Raw genomic sequence first — 22,759 nt, 5'->3', positions numbered from 1 at the left:
TTCTCTATACACTACAGTCACCACGGTACCCTATAGTTTCTCCTTTTTTTCTCCTAACCGTCGGTCAAATGACTGGGGGGGGCGGAGCCTGAGGAGGGGCTATATGGACAGCTTTTGCTGTGCTCTTTGCCATTTCCTGTTGGGGAAGAGAATATTCCCACAAGTAATGGATGACGCCGTGGACTGGACACACCGTTGGAGAAAGTAATTTATCAGGTAAGCATAAATTCTGTTTTCTTTCACATAACAGAATCTCTAACAAAGTGGGCATACAGCTTGGCATACGTCTTGATCATGTTAATTTTACCAAAAAACAACATCAATAATAAAAACAATTTAAAATAGATATGGACCCTTTGACATAAACCAGTGTCATAACTTTTTGTATTCATAAACAATGTCATTAAAGGGACATCAAACCTAAAATGAATATTTCATGATGCAGACAGAGCATATGATTTCAAACAAGTTTTCAATGTACTTCTATTAGCTTTGTTTTCTTGGGATCCTTAGTTGGAAAGCATACATAGGTAGGCTCAGTAGCAGCAATGCATTACTGGGAGCTAGCTGCACATAAATGCTTCCCGTCATTGGTGCACCACATGTGTTCTACTAGCTCCCAGTAGTGCATAGTTACTCAAACTGCAACAAAGGATACAAAGAAATTGAAGCAAAATTGTTAATAGAAGTAAGTTGGAGAGTTGTATAAAATCAGATGCTTTGTGGACAATTTACCAAACTCTGTATGGAGCTTGATGCCCACTTGTCCGCCTGTTCTGAGGCCGCGGACAGAAATCAACCAGATCGAATACGATCGGGTTTATTGACACCCCCTGCTAGTGGCTGATTGGCCGCAAATCTGCAGGGGGCGGCATTGCACCAGCAGTTCACAAGAACTGCTGGTGCAATGATAAATAAATGCGTATGCTGTCAGCGTTTATCGACGTGCAGCGGACATGATCCGCTATATCAAATCTACCTGAATCATGAAGGGAAAATGTTGGGTTTTATGTCCCTTAAAAAAAATCATAGGGGAGTAATTGGTTAATAAATATGAATCTGTAGCTAATGGGACTAAGTACAACTTTTAAACAGAACATTTCTTAGAAATACAGAATAATAACTTGTGATCAAAGTCTAAATTTGCCATTCTTTGTGGGACGAGACTTCTTAAGGAACCACTAAATACAGTAGAATTACATAATCAGCAAATGCATAATAAAAAGACACTTAGTTGGAATTTTAAATGAGTAGTAGTTTTTTGTTTAGTTTGTTCCATTTCCTGCATCATGTGACAGCCGTTAGCCAATCACAAAATGCATATACGTATATATATGGTGAATTCTTGCACACCGGACAGAGAGCTCAGCATGCTAAGGCACTGTGGCTGAGCTCTGTAGCAACCCAAGGGTTGCAGGTTCGATCCCCGGCGAGGTCCACTCAGCCTTTCATCTTTCCGAGGTCGATAAAATGAGCAGCGCCTTGAGACCCTTATGGGTGATTAGCCGTGCTTTACAAGTACCCAATACATACATACATACATACATATGCTCAGTAGGAGCTGGTGCCTCAAAGTGTGCATAGGAAGATTTTGCACATTTTGATAATGGAAGTGAATTGAAAAGCTGTTTAATTTTGAATATAAATAATCTCTCCACACCAGAGAACTTTATAGAATCTAGAGTTCCTTTATACTAAAGTGATTTAGGAATTGGCGGCTTTTCTTGGTTTTGAGAGGCCTCTGCATTTAGCAAGAATTCATTTTTAGCTCCACTTCTGGTATATTATTTGGTCACAACAAACCAAACCTATTATTTGCTCAGACAGGATATAATAAAAGCAGATCCGGATCCTGAGGGTTACTTTGTGTTTGTGGTATTTTGTCAACCATTTTATAACTTAGAAGTGTTTTATTCATTGGGGATTTGTAAATCTATATACAAATCTCTACCTTCTGCTTTGGCAGTGACAATTTCTCAACGATGCTGCATAGAGACTGGCACCATTACCCAATCTGATGTTTGTGCAGCAGTAAAATGAGATTTCTCCAACATAGGTGTGTCCGGTCCACGGCGTCATCCTTACTTGTGGGATATTCTCTTCCCCAACAGGAAATGGCAAAGAGCCCAGCAAAGCTGGTCACATGATCCCTCCTAGGCTCCGCCTACCCCAGTCATTCTCTTTGCCGTTGTACAGGCAACATCTCCACGGAGATGGCTTAGAGTTTTTTAGTGTTTAACTGTAGTTTTTCATTATTCAATCAAGAGTTTGTTATTTTCAAATAGTGCTGGTACGTACTATTTACTCAGAAACAGAAAAGAGATGAAGAATTCTGTTTGTATGAGGAAAATGATTTTAGCAACCGTAACTAAAATCCATGGCTGTTCCACACAGGACTGTTGAGAGCATTAACTTCAGTTGGGGGAACAGTTTGCAGTCCTTTGCTGCTTGAGGTATGACACATTCTAACAAGACGATGTAATGCTGGAAGCTGTCATTTTCCCTATGGGATCCGGTAAGCCATGTTTATTACGATTGTAAATAAGGGCTTCACAAGGGCTTATTTAGACTGTAGACATTTTTTGGGCTAAATCGATTGATATTAACACTTATTTAGCCTTGAGGAATCATTTATTCTGGGTATTTTGATATAATTATATCGGCAGGCACTGTTTTAGACACCTTATTCTTTAGGGGCTTTCCCAAAGCATAGGCAGAGTCTCATTTTCGCGCCGGTGTTGCGCACTTGTTTTTGAGAGGCATGGCATGCAGTCGCATGTGAGAGGAGCTCTGATACTGATAAAAGACTTCTGAAGGCATCATTTGGTATCGTATTCCCCTTGGGTTTGGTTGGGTCTCAGCAAAGCAGATACCAGGGACTGTAAAGGGGTTAAAGCTTAAAACGGCTCCGGTTCCGTTATTTTAAGGGTTAAAGCTTCCAAAATTGGTGTGCAATATTTTCAAGGCTTTAAGACACTGTGGTGAAAGTTTGGTGAATTTTGAACAATTCCTTCATGTTTTTTCGCAATTGCAGTAATAAAGTGTGTTCAGTTTAAAATTTAAAGTGACAGTAACGGTTTTATTTCAAAACGTTTTTTGTACTTTCTTATCAAGTTTATGCCTGTTTAACATGTCTGAACTACCAGATAGACTGTGTTCTGAATGTGGGGAAGCCAGAATTCCTATTCATTTAAATAAATGTGATTTATGTGATAATGACAATGATGCCCAAGATGATTCCTCAAGTGAGGGGAGTAAGCATGGTACTGCATCATTCCCTCCTTCGTCTACACGAGTCTTGCCCACTCAGGAGGCCCCTAGTACATCTAGCGCGCCAATACTCCTTACTATGCAACAATTAACGGCTGTAATGGATAATTCTGTCAAAAACATTTTAGCCAAAATGAACCCTTGTCAGCGTAAGCGTGGATGCTCTGTTTTAGTTACTGAAGAGCATGACGACGCTGATATTAATATCTCTGAAGGGCCCCTAACCCAATCTGAGGGAGCCAGGGAGGTTTTGTCTGAGGGAGAAATTACTGATTTAGGGAACATTTCTCAGCAGGCTGAATCTGATGTGATTACTTTTAAATTTAAATTGGAACATCTCCGCATTTTGCTTAAGGAGGTATTATCCACTCTGGATGATTGTGAAAATTTGGTCATCCCAGAGAAACTATGTAAAATGGACAAGTTCCTAGAGGTGCCGGGGCTCCCAGAAGCTTTTCCTATACCCAAGCGGGTGGCGGACATTGTTAATAAAGAATGGGAAAGGCCCGGTATTCCTTTCGTCCCTCCCCCCATATTTAAAAAATTGTTTCCTATGGTCGACCCCAGAAAGGACTTATGGCAGTCAGTCCCCAAGGTCGAGGGAGCGGTTTCTACCTTAAACAAACGCACCACTATTCCCATAGAGGATAGTTGTGCTTTCAAAGATCCTATGGATAAAAAATTAGAAGGTTTGCTTAAAAAGATGTTTGTTCAGCAGGGTTACCTTCTACAACCCATTTCATGCATTGTCCCTGTCACTACAGCCGCATATTTCTGGTTTGATGAACTGATTAAGGTGCTCGATAGTGACTCTCCTCCTTATGAGGAGATTATGGACAGAGTCAATGCTCTCAAATTGGCTAATTCTTTCACTCTAGACGCCTCTTTGCAATTGGCTAAGTTAGCGGCTAAGAATTCTGGGTTTGCTATTGTGGCGCGCAGAGCGCTTTGGTTGAAATCTTGGTCGGCTGATGCGTCTTCCAAGAACAAGCTACTAAACATTCCTTTCAAGGGGAAAACGCTGTTTGGTCCTGACTTGAAAGAGATTATCTCTGATATCACTGGGGGTAAGGGCCATGCCCTTCCTCAGGATCGGCCTTTCAAGGCAAAAAATAGACCTAATTTTCGTCCCTTTCGTAAAAACGGACCAGCCCAAGGTGCTACGTCCTCTAAGCAAGAGGGTAATACTTCTCAGGCCAAGCCAGCTTGGAGACCAATGCAAGGCTGGAACAAGGGAAAGCAGGCAAAGAAACCTGCCACTGCTACCAAGACAGCATGAAATATCGGCCCCCGATCCGGGACCGGATCTGGTGGGGGGCAGACTCTCTCTCTTCGCTCAGGCTTGGGCAAGAGATGTTCTGGATCCTTGGGCGCTAGAAATAGTCTCCCAGGGTTATCTTCTGGAATTCAAGGGACTTCCCCCAAGGGGAAGGTTCCACAGGTCTCAGTTGTCTTCAGACCACATAAAAAGACAGGCGTTCTTACATTGTGTAGAAGACCTGTTAAAAATGGGAGTGATTCATCCTGTTCCATTGAGAGAACAAGGGATGGGGTTCTACTCCAATCTGTTCATAGTTCCCAAAAAAGAGGGAACGTTCAGACCAATCCTAGATCTCAAGATCTTAAACAAATTTCTCAAGGTCCCATCTTTCAAGATGGAAACCATTCGAACTATCCTTCCTTCCATCCAGGAAGGTCAATTCATGACCACGGTGGATTTAAAGGATGCGTATCTACATATTCCTATCCACAAGGAACATCATCGGTTCCTAAGGTTTGCATTCCTGGACAAACATTACCAGTTCGTGGCGCTTCCTTTCGGATTAGCCACTGCTCCAAGGATTTTCACAAAGGTACTAGGGTCCCTTCTAGCTGTGCTAAGACCAAGGGGCATTGCAGTTGTACCTTACCTGGACGACATTCTGATTCAAGCGTCGTCCCTCCCTCGAGCAAAGGCTCACACGGACATCGTCCTGGCCTTTCTCAGATCGCACGGCTGGAAAGTGAACGTGGAAAAGAGTTCTCTATCCCCGTCAACAAGGGTTCCCTTCTTGGGAACAATTATAGACTCCTCAGAAATGAGGATTTTTCAAACAGAGGCCAGAAAGACAAAGCTTCTGGACTCTTGTCGAATACTTCATTCCGTTCCTCTTCCTTCCGTAGCTCAGTGCATGGAAGTGATCGGGTTGATGGTAGCGACAATGGACATAGTTCCTTTTGCGCGCATTCATCTAAGACCATTACAACTGTGCATGCTCAGTCAGTGGAATGGGGACTATACAGACTTGTCTCCAAAGATACAAGTAAATCAGAGGACCAGAGACTCACTCCGTTGGTGGCTGTCCCTGGACAACCTGTCACGAGGGATGACATTCCACAGACCAGAGTGGGTCATTGTCACGACCGACGCCAGTCTGATGGGCTGGGGCGCGGTCTGGGGATCCCTGAAAGCTCAGGGTCTTTGGTCTCGGGAAGAATCTCTTCTACCGATAAATATTCTGGAACTGAGAGCGATATTCAATGCTCTCAAGGCTTGGCCTCAGCTAGCGAGGACCAAGTTCATACGGTTTCAATCAGACAACATGACGACTGTTGCGTACATCAACCATCAGGGGGGAACAAGGAGTTCCCTAGCGATGGAAGAAGTGACCAAGATTATTCTATGGGCGGAGTCTCACTCCTGCCACCTGTCTGCTATCCACATCCCGGGAGTGGAAAATTGGGAAGCGGATTTTCTGAGTCGTCAGACATTGCATCCGGGGGAGTGGGAACTCCATCCGGAAATCTTTGCCCAAGTCACTCAACTTTGGGGCATTCCAGACATGGATCTGATGGCCTCTCGTCAGAACTTCAAAGTTCCTTGCTACGGGTCCAGATCCAGGGATCCCAAGGCGGCTCTAGTGGATGCACTAGTAGCACCTTGGACCTTCAAACTAGCTTATGTGTTCCCGCCGTTTCCTCTCATCCCCAGGCTGGTAGCCAGGATCAATCAGGAGAGGGCGTCGGTGATCTTGATAGCTCCTGCGTGGCCACGCAGGACTTGGTATGCAGATCTGGTGAATATGTCATCGGCTCCACCTTGGAAGCTACCTTTGAGACGAGACCTTCTTGTTCAGGGTCCGTTCGAACATCCGAATCTGGTTTCACTCCAGCTGACTGCTTGGAGATTGAACGCTTGATTTTATCGAAGCGAGGTTTCTCAGATTCTGTTATCGATACTCTTGTTCAGGCCAGAAAGCCTGTAACTAGAAAGATTTACCACAAAATTTGGAAAAAATATATCTGTTGGTGTGAATCTAAAGGATTCCCTTGGGACAAGGTTAAGATTCCTAGGATTCTATCCTTCCTTCAAGAAGGATTGGAAAAAGGATTATCGGCAAGTTCCCTGAAGGGACAGATTTCTGCCTTGTCGGTGTTACTTCACAAAAAACTGGCAGCTGTGCCAGATGTTCAAGCCTTTGTTCAGGCTCTGGTTAGAATCAAGCCTGTTTACAAACCTTTGACTCCTCCTTGGAGTCTCAATCTAGTTCTTTCAGTTCTTCAGGGGGTTCCGTTTGAACCCTTACATTCCGTTGATATTAAGTTATTATCTTGGAAAGTTTTGTTTTTAGTTGCAATTTCTTCTGCTAGAAGAGTTTCAGAATTATCTGCTCTGCAGTGTTCTCCTCCTTATCTGGTGTTCCATGCAGATAAGGTGGTTTTACGTACTAAACCTGGTTTTCTTCCAAAAGTTGTTTCTAACAAAAACATTAACCAGGAGATTATCGTACCTTCTCTGTGTCCGAAACCAGTTTCAAAGAAGGAACGCTTGTTGCACAATTTGGATGTTGTTCGCGCTCTAAAATTCTATTTAGATGCTACAAAGGATTTTAGACAAACATCTTCCCTGTTTATTGTTTATTCAGGTAAAAGGAGAGGTCAAAAAGCAACTTCTACCTCTCTCTCTTTTTGGATTAAAAGCATCATCAGATTGGCTTACGAGACTGCCGGACGGCAGCCTCCCGAAAGAATCACGGCTCATTCCACTAGGGCTGTGGCTTCCACATGGGCCTTCAAGAACGAGGCTTCTGTTGATCAGATATGTAGGGCAGCGACTTGGTCTTCACTGCACACTTTTACCAAATTTTACAAGTTTGATACTTTTGCTTCTTCTGAGGCTATTTTTGGGAGAAAGGTTTTGCAAGCCGTGGTGCCTTCCATTTAGGTGACCTGATTTGCTCCCTCCCTTCATCCGTGTCCTAAAGCTTTGGTATTGGTTCCCACAAGTAAGGATGACGCCGTGGACCGGACACACCTATGTTGGAGAAAACAGAATTTATGTTTACCTGATAAATTTCTTTCTCCAACGGTGTGTCCGGTCCACGGCCCGCCCTGGTTTTTTAATCAGGTCTGATAATTTATTTTCTTTAACTACAGTCACCACGGTACCATATGGTTTCTCCTATGCTATTATTCCTCCTTAACGTCGGTCGAATGACTGGGGTAGGCGGAGCCTAGGAGGGATCATGTGACCAGCTTTGCTGGGCTCTTTGCCATTTCCTGTTGGGGAAGAGAATATCCCACAAGTAAGGATGACGCCGTGGACCGGACACACCGTTGGAGAAAGAAATTTATCAGGTAAACATAAATTCTGTTTTTATAGCAGATACAAGCATATAAAAGGGAACAATCTGATCTGTCACATTTACTTACACGATTAACCATCTGGTGTGGACTGCACTGCATTCTACGTGATTGTGTTCGGTTTTTCTTGCAGCCAAGGGGTTAATTAGTTGACATTTTCAAAATTGACGTTATATATATATATATATATATATATATATATATATATATATATATATATATATATATATATATATATATATATATATATATATATATATATATATATATATATGAGCAAAAGAGGTGTCTGGGATCAAAAATCAAGCCTAATAAGCCTGTGTGCCCCAACAGCCTTTGCCCATAGACCATATGTGTACAGTTCAATAGATGCAGTTTATGCAAAATATACTTCTTTAAAGAAAGGAGGCAATCACAAATGTAAGACTAACAGGCTGTAGGAGTATCCGCAAACCTTTAGTGTCCAGATGTATCCAGAAGCTATGATTGGCACTTAATGTGATGAACAGTCAAATGTAACAAACAAATGTGCTGTAAGCAGAAGGCAGAAAATGGGCACTACCAGTAAGGATCATAAGCCACCTTACGTGGTATACAGATATAACTTAAACCGCTATGGGGCTGGATCCACTCAACGGTCCTGGTGCCACTTCAGTGTTAAAACGCTGACTATGTCAGCTGCAGCCTCAGCGTGTTTGCGAGTTTGTCCTACTCGCTGTCAAACAGCCAAACTTCAGCGTCTCCCTGTAGCGGTGCGTGTAGCCAAACCATGTGTCTTGCTTGTCCAATCCTATACGAGGTTGGTGCTGTCAGCTGTAGCTTGTATGTGAAAGAATCCTCCGTAGTACACCTGGTCTAAGCTGCACAATTGCTGTGACATGCTCAGAAGAGGGCAGAGGAGCGATATACAAAAAGGAAAGACTTCCCTCTGCAAATCCTGGTAATAAGTAAATAGAAAAACAAGTAACAAAGGTGTTCTTTCAATTTAAAAACATCCAAAATTTATTGAAAAAAGGATAAAAAATCCAACATGCAAAGGTACCATAAAAATGGTACCTTTTGCATGTTGGCTTTTTTATCCCTTTAACGTTTTTCAATAAATTTTGGGTGTTTTTAAATTGAAAGAACACCTTTGTTACTTGTTTTTCTATTTATATATATATATATAAATTATTTTTTTATGTGCAAATTATATAATAGCAATTAAAGAGAGATTACAGTGCAAAATGGATTGCCTTGACCTGCTAGAGCATGTACAATTTGCATTGATACGTTTTGTGTAACCCTAGCTAAAGGGTTAAACATATAGGTGAATTTCTACTCAGGAGCCTCAAGCATTGTCGCTTCTGAACAGGACATACATAGTGATTGGCAGCTACCTGTGACTGCCGCTCATGATTGGCTGACTAGCCATGTCCTGCGTGAGACCTGCAATGCTTGCAAATCCCGAGCAGTACTTTACATATGTGCTTAAAGGGACATAATATAATAATATGCTAAATCAATTAAAAGTGATGCTGCATAACTGTGAAAGGATGGCTATGAAAATATCACCTGGGCATCTTTATGTAAAAAAATTATATTTCTTCAGCTCACCAGTGTAAGTGCTCTGTGAACTGTTATACTTCAGCTACTGTCAGCTGCATGTTGAAAAAAAAAAAAAATAGCCAATCAGTATCAGCAGTGCTGAGTTCATGCTTTGCTGTGATCTCATTAGATTTCACTCCCTAAACTTCCTTAAAGGGACATGAAACTCAATTTTTTTTCTTTCATGATTCAAATAGAGCATTGTATTTTAAACAGCTTTCGAATTACTTCTATTATCTAATTGTAAATAATTCCTATGTAGGCCTAAGGGCAGCAATGCATTACTGGGAACTAGCTACTGATTGCTGGGTGCACATACCTCTTTTCATTGGCTCCCCAGAGGTGCTCTGCTAACTCCCAGTAGTGCATTGCTGCTCCTTCAACAAAGGATACTAAAAGAACAAAGTACATTTAATAATAGGAGTAAATTGGTAAGTTGTTCAAAATTGTATGCTTTATTTGAATCCTGAAATAGACATTTTTGGGTTTTTTAATCCAAATTCTTTTTATTAAAGGGATTATAAGAAGTTTACAACATAGAATCAGCCAGAACATGCTTGTTACAAACATTCAGTTTCGTGAGAAAAATCAAAGTCAAGTAAACAATATATACATAGGGCTGAAGGGAGAATGGAGGTAGGGCGAGGGGGGAGGGAAAAAAAAAAGGAGGGTGAAGGAAGGGGGAAAAGGGGAAAGCGGATAAGAGGGTTGGTTGGAATTAGGGTGGGGGATATCGTTTGCTTACATTGAATTAGCAACGGTCAAATGTGTCTGCTAGAGTCGAAGTAATAGTGTGTCTGGGTCAATTAGGAATAGTCAAAATAGAATCTATGGATGACGGGTAAGAATGGTTAGTTAAGCGGTGTCCTGCACAGCAAGCGATAAGTCGAGAGTGTTCTTGAGATACTGTTCCCAGGTAATCTGAGCAGTGATAAAATGGTCCCTATTATCTAATCTATAAGCCCTGTATTCCTCAAGTTCTAGAAGATCTGAAACTTTAGCTCTCCATTGTGCAATAGTGGGGGGGTCTGCGGACTTCCAATTTTTGGCTATAAGGGATTTGGCACTGTTTATAAAGATACGAAACAAGGTGATGAGTGGTTTGGATGGGAGTTTGATGTTTTTATTTAAGAGGTATAGCAGGGGGTCGCAAGGTAATGTTTTTTGGAAGATAGTCTCTATTTCCCCAATGAGGGATCTCCAGAATGAGTTGATGACAGTACACCACCACCACATGTGGCCCATGCCACTGCCCACGTGGCCACAGCGCCAGCATCGGTTCGTAGTTGTGGGGTATAATTTATGTAGTCTGCGTGGTGTAAGATACCAATTGTGGAGTATTTTGTAGTTCAGTTCTAGCAAGCCAGCAGAGGAAGAGGAGGATTTAGTGTTGATGAACATAGAGGAGGCCATCTGTGGGAGAATAGTGACCCCCAGTTCCCTTTCCCAGGATTCCATAGAATGGGGAAGGTTGCCAGGAGGGGGGTAGGTTAAGATGGAGTATATTCTGGAGAGGGTGTGGTTGAGAATAGAGGTGGAGGAAAATAATTTTTCTAGATTGGTCAGTGGTCTCAGCATGTTAAGGTGATGTCTATGGGATGTAATGTAGTGGTGGATCTTCCTGAAGGTGAACCAGTTGTGGGCCCAAGTAAAGCCTGACTCTATAAGTTGAGCTTGTGTCAGAAGGCGCTCATTATCAGTGATGTGGTATATGGAAATGTCAGTCGAGGGGGAAGGGTCCTCAGGAATTCTTCTGCAGGTCGTCAGGGAAAACTCATGATTAAAAAGTAGTGATGTCAATGGGGAGGGCCTAGATGAGAGGTAAGGGTTAAGTCTATTGATCTTGTCCCAATGAGTCAAGGTTTCTTTGGTAATTGGGTTCATTATTCCCTCCGGTACAACTCCGCCCCCCGGGTCCCAGCAACAAGATTGTAAGTTAAGCCCAGTATTTATGAGTTCTTCTAAGACAACCCATCTTTTCTGGGATCTGTGGAGTCTCCAATCCACGATTCTCTGTATAAAGATGGCATGGTTATAAAGGTTAAGATCGGGGACTCCCAGACCTCCGTGAACTCGGGGACTCATCATAACTTTATTATTAATTCTTGAGTGCTTACCACCCCAGATAAAAGATGTGAATAGTTTTTGTATGTTAGAGAGAAATCGGGGGGGGAGGGGTATGGGTAGAGTTTGCAGCAGGTATAGAAGTTTGGGGAAGGCCGTCATTTTAATTGCATTGATTCTACCCATCCAGGAAAGGTGCCTGGAGTGCCAGGATGAAAGTTCCCGCTCTAGAGAAAGTTTTAAAGGGGCAAAGTTTAAATTATATATGGAATCTATCTCCTCTGTGAGGAGGGTGCCTAGGTATTTTAGGTGGGAGGAGCATTGGCGAAAGGGGCAGGATGAGTTAAGTTGTTGTCTGAGGAGTGGCGGCAGGGAGACCCCCAGGTATTCGGATTTGGAGTGATTGATCAGGAAGTTAGTCAGGGTATTAAAAAGTGTGAGTTCATCTATAAGGGCTGGAATGGATTGTGAGGGGTCGGTGAGGGAGAATAGCACATCGTCTGCGAATAAAGAGAGTTTGTAGGACTCCCCCTGGATCGAGATACCATGAATTTTTGAATTTTGTCGGATTCTGGATGCGAATGTTTCTAGGAGGCAGACAAACAATAAGGGGGACAGGGGGCATCCTTGTCTAGTGCCATTTGAAATCTGAAAGGGAGGGGAGAGAATGCCGTTGAGAGATATTCGAGCGGACGGGCAATCATACAGGGCTAAGATTCTATGGAGCATAGAGTCTCCAATGCCCAGGGACTGAAGGGTGGCTTTAAGAAACGGCCAGCCGACGCGGTCGAACGCTTTCTCCGCGTCGGTTGAGAGAAAGATCGTGGGGAGATTTTGCGTTTTGGCATGCCAGAGGAGAAACAGGTTCCGGACTGTATTGTCCCTCGCCTCTCTGAAAGGGATAAAGCCCACTTGGTCTCGGTGGATTAGGTCTGGGAGATAACGATTTAATCTAGTCGCTATCATTTTCGCATAAATTTTGATATCTGCGTTCAATAGGGATATTGGTCTGTAATTCTGGATACTGTCAGGGGACTTGTTAGGTTTTGGGATAACGGAAATGTGGGCTTGGAGGGACAAGGATGGGAAGGGGACGTCATTGTCGATATCTAGAAAGTAAGCTAAAAGAGGGGGGGCCAGAATGTCGAGGAATTTAGCGTAGTATGAATGGGTAAAACCATCTGGACCAGGGGCCTTGCCGGTGGGGAAGGATCGGATAGCTGTCTGGAGTTCTTTTAAAGTAAAAGGAGAGTCTAGGTCTGATTTTTGGTCTGTGGAGAGGGAGGGTAGATCAATAGATGCTAGGTATTCTGAAATGGCCTCCTGGGAGGGGGGGGCTCTTTCTTTATGTAAATTGTATAGCTCCTCATAGAAGTTTTTAAATTTATCAGCTATATCAGAGGAGGAGTGCCAGGTTTTCCCTTTAGCGTCTTTTATGTGCATAATGTATTTTTTGGAAGCTTTACTGCGGAGGAGTCTCGCTAGTAGTCTACCTTGTTTATTTCCCCCTTCGTAAAATCTCCTTCTAAGGAAGAGGGCCCTACATTTAGCCTCAACCCCTAAAAGTAAGTCTAGTTGTTTTTGTTTATGTTGGATATGATCGAGGAGGGAGTGTGACTTAGGAAATCTCTTGTGGGAGTCTTGAAGTTTTGTCAGTTCTTCTAGTAAGTTTTTAAGGGCTAGAGAGTGTTGCCGTCTCCTATCTGCCTTGATTGCAATGAGGTCCCCCCTGATGACACATTTGTGTGCCTCCCAGATATTAAGGGGAGACATCCCAGGTGTAGAATTTAATCTAAAGTAGGAAGTGAGTTTTTCTTGTAGTTGTATTTTAATCATAGGGTCGGACAGTAAGGACTCATCTAACTTCCAAGTGTAGTCTAATCTCTGGGAGGTGGGCCACGACAGTGTGCAACTAATCCTAGCATGGTCAGACCAGGTTATGGGGGAGATGTCGGTAGCTTGCACTAGGGTCAGACTTGAAACATCAATCATTATATAATCGATACGAGAGTAGGATTGGTGGGGGTATGAGTAAAAAGAATAATCTTTTTCCTGGGGATGGTAGATTCTCCAGGTGTCGTGTAAATTCAATTTGGAGAGGGAGGACTTTACTGACTTAAGGGTTTTTTGGGGGATTGATGTGTGGCCGGAGGAACAGTCAAGACCAGGGTCTAAGGCCAAATTGAAATCACCCCCCAGGATCAGGGTGCCTCTAGTCATTTCTGAAATGATAGTACAGGACTGGTGGTAGAACCCAGTAGGGTTGGAATTAGGGGCATATATGTTGGCAATGGTTACTGTCCTATTAAACAGCCGGCCGGTGATAATCACTAGTCTACCTTCCCTGTCTCTGTATATATTAGAGGGGGTGAAGGGGATCTGATTTCTGATCAAAATGCCTACCCCATTGTGCTTTGTCGAGTGAGAGGATAAGTACACCTGGCCAAATTTCCTAAGAGATAATAATGGCTCTCTACCTTTTTTGAAATGGGTTTCCTGGAGTAGGATGATATCGTATTTGAGTTTTTGGAATTCCCTCATGGCCCTCGATCTTTTCTGAGGGGTATTAAAGCCCTTTACATTATGAGAAGCGATGGAGATGGATCTGGGGTTCCTATCCATGTCTATGTGAGTGGGTGAGCGCTGAAGTCGAGGATAGAGAGATGTCGCCTAGGAGGGTAGGGCGGTTGTGAGAGTAAGGTAGGGGGTCTATGATGGCCCAATGACTAAGGGAGGAGTAGAAGACAAATGAAAAAGTAAGGGCAGAGTGGGGAACATGGTAATATAAGCAGACACGTAGCAACCAAATACCTCTGGTGAGAAGGTAAACAGAGGTGATAAAGATAAATCTATAATGACCTTGAGCAATATGATAAAGATATGTGAAAATGAGCATAATACGTTTTGAATATAACACACACAAATAAACTTGAACAATTACAGCAGAACTTGCATGAATAATCTGGGCGTACAACAACAAAAACAGAAAAACAACTTGGTCCAGGTTACCGCAGCCAGTACTGCGGCCTGGAAAGGACGTTAGATACATCATCCAGGGGGGTGGAATGATGTTATGGAACCTAAGGGGTGAAATTTGTTAGACAAACATAAATATATGGCATAATTATAGCTTGAGCAACATACACATATGGGCAAAGTAGCATGTAAGGTAAATCTAAGAAGCATGTCAATACAAGCCCAGGTGTAGTGGGTTTATACTGTACCAGTCCAGAGTATAAGTCACTTGCAGGTTTTCTTCGAGGGAGAAAAACTGGAGACAGATCCCTCAAATGTATTGAGGAATAAGGGTATGAATGAACAATTAGCCTATGGGGTAAGGCTTGTGGGAATTTTCAATGGGAAGTTAGTAAGTGGTCAGTTTAGGATCCTGTAGAAGTGGTGGCAAGGCCTGTTCTGCGTCTCTTAGGTAGTATTCTCGACCAGCTAGGTCTCTGGTCTTTCGGTGCCTCGTCATCTGAATGTATCAGGTGGTGTTGGCTAGTGATGATCGACTCAGGAGGTTGTTCGAATGTAAGGTTAAGTTTCTTAGAAATGTGGTCCAGGTCTGAGAAGCCTTTATAGACAAGTTGGCCTCCATTGTGGGAGATGATTAGGCTGAATGGAAAGCCCCAACGGTATCTGACATTGTGTTCTTGTAAAGTTTTGGTGATAAAGCGGACCTCTCTTCTGCGCTGGATTGTCTGAGGGCAGAGATCCTGATATACTTGTAGGGAGTGGTTGTGAAATTGAATGGTCCGTCGGGTTCTGGCAGATTGCCAGATCTCTTCTTTTGTGGTGTATTTAAGAAATCTAAGGATAACGTCCCTAGGTGGGGCAGGCGGTTTAGCAGGAGGTCTTAGAGCCCTATGGATTCTCTCGATGTCGTCGTTCTGAATAAGAGGGGCTTGGGGTAAGAGGAAGTGAAAAAATTCTGTGACATATGTCCTGAGTTGTTCAGTAGAGACATCCTCTGGTATCCCCCTCAAGCGGAGATTGTTTCTTCTTCCTCGATTCTCGAGGTCTTCGATTTTGTCGTTTTAAGTTTTGGATCATAGAGTCGTGCACATTAATGTTTTGAGTATTGGTGCTGACCATGTTGTTGAGATGTTCCTGTCCGTCTTCTAAAAATTCCATTCTGGAGCCCAATTCGTTAAGGTCTTTTTTAAGATCTTTAATTTCATCTTTAATAAATTTCTTTAAGGATTCTATATCTGATTTGGATGGCAGTCCCGCTATCTGTGTCTGAATAGATTGTAGGGAATCTTGGGATGAAGAAGGGTTAAGAACAGTGGAGGGCAGTTCTGAGGATTGTGCATTATCCGTCGTTACAGTTTCTTGAGGGTGAAAAAATGATGTTACTGAGGGGCCCAGAGTTAGTGTTTTTGTGGGTTTGTCAGGTTTATTTCCTTTCTTACTTGTCATGGTGAGAGAGATTGGTGGCGTAGCAAAATATTGTGAAAAATAGGCTAATAGTAAAGAAAATTTCTTTTTGGTTCTTCCTGCACTGAGTAGCAGGGATCTTATGGAGAAATCTATTACAGTCTCTCTGGGTTAAGCTCAAGGGATCAATTTCTGTATAAGGCAACAGTCCATGCGCTAAACTTCAGAAGGAAATATTAAGTTGTACTGCAGAACTGCAACGGACCAAAAAAGTGTACTGGTGAGGTCCGGTCAAGCAATGACTCAAAAGAGCGTAGGTTTACTGGCCACTCAGAGAGGCTAAATGAGTGTTGTATGGGAATATATAATCCTGAGAGGTGAGAGTGGAGGCCTCTAGCATTAGTGTCTGTTAGAATGGAGTGCGTAGTTATGAGTACCTGTAGCCACGTGGGAGGCAGTTGCGTGTCGGGCCACCGGCAGATGGTGAAGCCGGGGAGAATCCGGACCGGCAGGATCCCCCAACAGAGCCGTTCAGGAGTGCAGTCGGGTAGGAGGCCTCACGTGGCAAACAGCATAAGCGGCACTAGTCGCCGATCAGGGGTCCTGTGTGGCGGTAAGATGGCGTCTGCAGTTCTTGTTACAGATAGTTCCGCAACAGATTTCCCTCGAAGTTGCAAAGTGAATAGTGTGTCTGGGTTGTTAGACACTAATTAGGATGACGTGGCAGCGGTAATTGGTAGCATTTATGCCGTTATTAATGCCCAAAGGTCCCAAACAGCTCCGGAGCTCTTTTACAGTGCGTCCATGCTCCAGCACGGCGTAGCTCCGCCCCCCGACATTTTTGGGTTTTTTATCCTTTTAAACTAAGGATGGAAATGGTGACGTTGCCTGCACAGGCCAGATTTACGCTACCTTGCAATTCCGTTTGTTTCTAATTTTGAATGTTTGTACAATATTCTAACATTCATTTAATGTAATAGTATTTTCAATGCTCTCTTTAAATGTTATATTCAATGTATACAATATTCAAAATAGAAAAATTTGAATTGATATATTTATATCTATTATGTATCAATTTACGTAATTCCCTACCACATGAACTATTGATCTTCTGTATAATATTTGTTAATTCAAATGTTACATTTAAGATTTCAAATGTTAATATTCAATCTAATTATGAACATTCCAAAATGAAAATAACATTAGAAAACTGTTCTTATTAATAGGGTTGCACCGATACCATTTTTTTAAGACTGAGTACAAGTGCCGATTTTTTTTCACATACTTGCCGATACCAATTACCGATACACTTTTTTTAATGTCATGTGACAGTTTCTCAAGCACAATAGAGACTAAAGATTTAAGATAGCTTCTTTATAATTATGAAGAACTGTAACTCAAATGCCATAAAAACGGTTTTATTTGCTTTTTGTCACAAAGTTGTAAAAACTCAAAGAAATTTCACCAAACATGTTTATAAATAAAAATATTACAATAAAATATATTAATAACAACAATACATAACAAATGCAAAATCACGACCAACCAAAAGTGCAAAGCAGTTAAAACTATAACAGTGCACTGTTTAATCATAGGAAACACTATGGGATAGATTACGTTGACTGGTAAGCTTTACCAATGCTTTCGTTACATGTCCAACTCCATTAAAGTCTATGAAGTTGGAAATGTAAACAGAGCATTGGTAAAGTTTACCAATCAAATGTTATCTAAATCTAGTCCTATAATTGTAGGATGAGTGGTCATAGGAATTAAATTAATATGTCCTTCCTGCAATTAAATAAGCTAAGGATGTTCCTCAGAGTACAGTATGTTTGGAGCATAATTGTGCAAGATGAGAACTAGCAGTATAACAGGCAATCTAGCAATTAGAAAAAAAAATTTAAAAGTTAGTGGCAAGTTCTTATTACGGAACAGAAGCATCTCTGCATGTTCAGCTATAAGTCTGTTGTTTTTTTTTTATCAGTAAGGACGTTTGATGCTAAGTTGAATAGTTTTTCACTTTCCACACTACTGCATGGGGCAGAAAGATATTTCTGGGCCATTAAATCTGTTTATTAAGTGCCCAGTACATCAGGGGTTTGTCTGAATGAGGTACAGTGATCTCTCCCAGGTAGGCTTCCAGCTGTATAGTAGCAGATTTTGGAGCACTGCTCTGACGTACAATAATACAAATAACAGCAATTTTTATTGGCAGAACAGAAGTTAAGTCTCTACTCCAGCTTAAAATGAAATGGGAACTTGAAGTTTGAAAAAATGCCACAAGATGGCGTATGGGTAAGATCTGGAGGTTTCGGTTTAAGTATTGGTGCAAGTACTTGGTATCAGTACCGATACTAGTATCGGTGCAACCCTACTTACAGTATTAACATTTGATTGTCCCGAACAAATATCCACAGGGCTATTCGTTCTACCAAACGAATTACTTTTACCACATTCGCCCATCCCTAGTAACTGCTCATACTGGCTTCACTGGTTTGTCTGCTTTCTATTTCATAAGACATTTATACAGATCTTATTTATTTATGTAATTAAGAAAACAGGGCACCAGGAAGCAATTTTAAATTATTATATTTGTTTATTGGTGTAAAACCTTGTACAGAGTCATAGCTTGACATTTTTTATAAACTTGTTAATAGGACTGGGCAACATACCTTAAAAGGACATGATACCCAAATGTTTAAACACTTGAAAGTGATGCAGCATAGCTGTAAAAAGCTGACTAAAAAAATATCACCTGAACATCTCTATGTAAAAAAGGAAGATATTTTACCTCAAATTTCCTAACTATTCACACCCCACTGTAAAGAGACTTTAAGCAGCCAGTCAGGATGCTTGTCCCAGGACTTGCTATGGAGTGTGCATCTGTCATGTTCAGACACAGTTGTGTTATTTTCCTATTTAGTTTAAGTTAGTTCTATGAAATCTTATGAGATCCTAACAAAGGCAAAGCATTACCTCAGCACTGCTGGTGCTGATTGGCTATTGTGTTTTTTTGTTTTTTACTTGCAGCTGGAAAGTTAAGGCCCTTTAAAGAGTCATTAAAGTGCAGACATCTCTCTAATGTGTAAGACCAAGTTATTATTGCACTATTTCTTGCATATAACCCCCTCCAATAGGGTTAAACACAAAGCTAATGTCAGTGCACCTCTGTGAGCTAACTGAACATATCTCATGAGCTAATGACAATATACAAATGTGTGTAGCCATTAATCACAACTAGCTCTCTGCACTGCTGTTCCTAGGTTTGTTTTTCAACAGAGGATACCAAGAGAACAATGTAAATTTGACAATAGAAGTAAACGGAAAGGTCTTGCTCTTTCTGAACCATTGAAGTTTCATTTTAACTTTCATGTCCTATTAAAGGGACTAAATAGTGAGCCTATAAATGGCCGATATGGCTAACCAGCGATATTTGTGCTGTTTTTTTATTGTTTATTTTTAGAGTTATTTTGCTTTCTAACATTTTTTTTCCCTGTGATTTAGATTTGTGCTGTATGCTTGGAGGAATTTAAACCCAAAGATGAACTGGGAATTTGTCCATGCAAACATGCCTTTCATAGAAAGTAAGTATCATTTTGCTTTCATGCTAAGGCCACATATAGAAGTCATTTGCCACAATTCAGATTAGGAAACATTTCACCTCACACACACACTGACTTATACACACACACACACACACATACAGTATATACACACACATACACACATTGTCTTATATATGTACACACACACACTCACTCACACACACACACTGACTTATACACACATACACACACTGTCTTATATACATACACACTGTCTTATATATATATATATATATATATATATATATATATATATATATATATATATATATATATACACACTCTGACTTATGTACACACACACACACACACACACTCTGACTTATACACACATACACACACTGTCTTATATATACACACTGTCTTATATACACACACACACACACACTGTCTTATATATACACATACACACACTGTCTTATATATACACATACACACACTGTCTTATATATATATATATATATATATATATATATATATATATATATATATATATATATATATATATACATACACACACACTGTCTTATATATACACACACTGACTTATATATATATATATATATATATATATATATACACACACACACACACGGTCTTATATATATATATATATATATATATACACATACACACACTGTCTTATTTTTTTTTATATATATATATATATATATATATATATATATATATATATATATATACACATACACACACTGTCTTTTATATATATATATATATATATATACACACACATACACACACTGACTTATATATATATATATATATATATATATATATATATATATATATATATATATATATATATACACACACACACTTACTGATACACACACACACACTGTCTTATATATACATACACACATACACACACTCGGACTTATGTATACACACATACACACACACGGTCTTATATATACACACACACTGACTTATACACACATACACACACTGTCTCATATATATATATATATATATATATATATATATATATATATATATATATATACACACACTTGGACTTATGTACACACACACTGACTTATACACACACTGTTATATATGTATACACACACTGTCTTTTATATATATATATATATATATATATATATATATATATATATACACAGTCTTTCTCTTGTTAAGTGTATCCAGTCCACGGATCATCCATTACTTATGGGATATTAACTCCTCCCCAACAGGAAGTGCAAGAGGATTCACCCAGCAGAGCTGCTATATAGCTCCTCCCCTAACTGCCATTCCCAGTCATTCTCTTGCACCCAACGAATAGATAGGATGTGTGAGAGGACTGTGGTGATTATACTTAGTTTCATACCTTCAATCAAAAGTTTGTTATTTTATAATAGCACCGGAGTGTGTTATTCCTTCTCTGGTAGAATTTGAAGAAGAATCTACCTGAGTTTTTCTATGATTTTAGCCGGAGTAGTTAAGATCATATTGCTGTTTCTCGGCCATCTGAGGAGAGGTAAACTTCAGATCAGGGGACAGCGGGCAGATTAATCTGCAAAGAGGTATGTAGCAGCTTATTATTTTCTGACAATGGAATTGATGAGAAAATTCTGCCATACCGATATAATGTAAACTCAGCCTTAAATGCAGTAGCAGCAACTGGTATCAGGCTGTCATGTATGTATATTTCTCCAACATAGGTGTGTCCGGTCCACGGCGTCATCCTTACTTGTGGGATATTCTCTTCCCCAACAGGAAATGGCAAAGAGCCCAGCAAAGCTGGTCACATGATCCCTCCTAGGCTCCGCCTACCCCAGTCATTCTCTTTGCCGTTGTACAGGCAACATCTCCACGGAGATGGCTTAGAGTTTTTTAGTGTTTAACTGTAGTTTTTATTATTCAATCAAGAGTTTGTTATTTTGAAATAGTGCTGGTATGTACTATTTACTCAGAAACAGAAAAGAGATGAAGATTTCTGTTTGTATGAGGAAAATTATTTTAGCAACCGTCACTAAAATCCATGGCTGTTCCACACAGGACTGTTGAGAGCAATTAACTTCAGTTGGGGGAACAGTGAGCAGTCTCTTGCTGCTTGAGGTATGACACATTCTAACAAGACGATGTAATGCTGGAAGCTGTCATTTTCCCTCTGGGATCCGGTAAGCCATGTTTATTACGATTGTAAATAAGGGCTTCAAAAAGGGCTTATTTAGACTGTAGACTTTTTTTGGGCTAAATCGATTGATTATTAACACATATTTAGCCTTGAGGAATCATTTTATCCGGGTATTTTGATATAATAATATCGGCAGGCACTGTTTTAGACACCTTATTCTTTAGGGGCTTTCCCAAAGCATAGGCAGAGCCTCATTTTCGCGCCGGTGTTGCGCACTTGTTTTTGAGAGGCATGGCATGCAGTCGCATGTGAGAGGAGCTCTGATACTTAGAAAAGACTTTCTGAAGGCGTCATTTGGTATCGTATTCCCCTTGGGGCTTGGTTGGGTCTCAGCAAAGCAGATACCAGGGACTGTAAAGGGGTTAAAGTTCAAAACGGCTCCGGTTCCGTTATTTTAAGGGTTAAAGCTTCCAAATTTGGTGTGCAATACTTTTAAGGCTTTAAGACACTGTGGTGAAAATTTGGTGAATTTTGAACAATTCCTTCATGTTTTTTCGCATTTGCAGTAATAAAGTGTGTTCAGTTTAAAATTTAAAGTGACAGTAACGGTTTTATTTTAAAACGTTTTTTGTACTTGTTATCAAGTTTATGCCTGTTTAACATGTCTGAACTACCAGATAGACTGTGTTCTGAATGTGGGGAAGCCAGAATTCCTATTCATTTAAATAAATGTGATTTATGTGACAATGACAATGATGCCCAAGATGATTCCTCAAGTGAGGGGAGTAAGCATGGTACTGCATCATTCCCTCCTTCGTCTACACGAGTCTTGCCCACTCAGGAGGCCCCTAGTACATCTAGCGCGCCAATACTCCTTACTATGCAACAATTAACGGCTGTAATGGATAATTCTGTCAAAAACATTTTAGCCAAAATGAACACTTATCAGCGTAAGCGCGACTGCTCTGTTTTAGATACTGAAGAGCATGACGACGCTGATATTAATATTTCTGAAGGGCCCCTAACTCAGTCTGATGGGGCCAGGGAGGTTTTGTCTGAGGGAGAAATTACTGATTCAGGGAACATTTCTCAACAAGCTGAACCTGATGTGATTGCATTTAAATAA

At 40.8% G+C, this 22,759-nt stretch overlaps 1 protein-coding gene across 1 annotated transcript in view; it reads left to right on the top strand.

Moving 5' to 3' along the window:
- RNF24 (ring finger protein 24) overlaps positions 1–22,759 on the top strand; it is a 354,461-nt gene that overhangs the window by 296,579 nt on the left and 35,123 nt on the right. The window contains exon 5 of the mRNA XM_053704299.1: positions 19,429–19,508. Coding sequence (XP_053560274.1) covers positions 19,429–19,508 — 80 coding nt within the window. The remainder of the gene's footprint in view (positions 1–19,428; positions 19,509–22,759) is intronic.

Source organism: Bombina bombina, chromosome 2 (assembly GCF_027579735.1).
Source record: "Bombina bombina isolate aBomBom1 chromosome 2, aBomBom1.pri, whole genome shotgun sequence".
NCBI classification, from domain to species: Eukaryota; Metazoa; Chordata; class Amphibia; order Anura; family Bombinatoridae; genus Bombina; species Bombina bombina.
The sequence above is the reverse complement of the archived record's forward strand: the minus strand, read 5'-3'. Positions and strand labels throughout refer to the sequence as shown.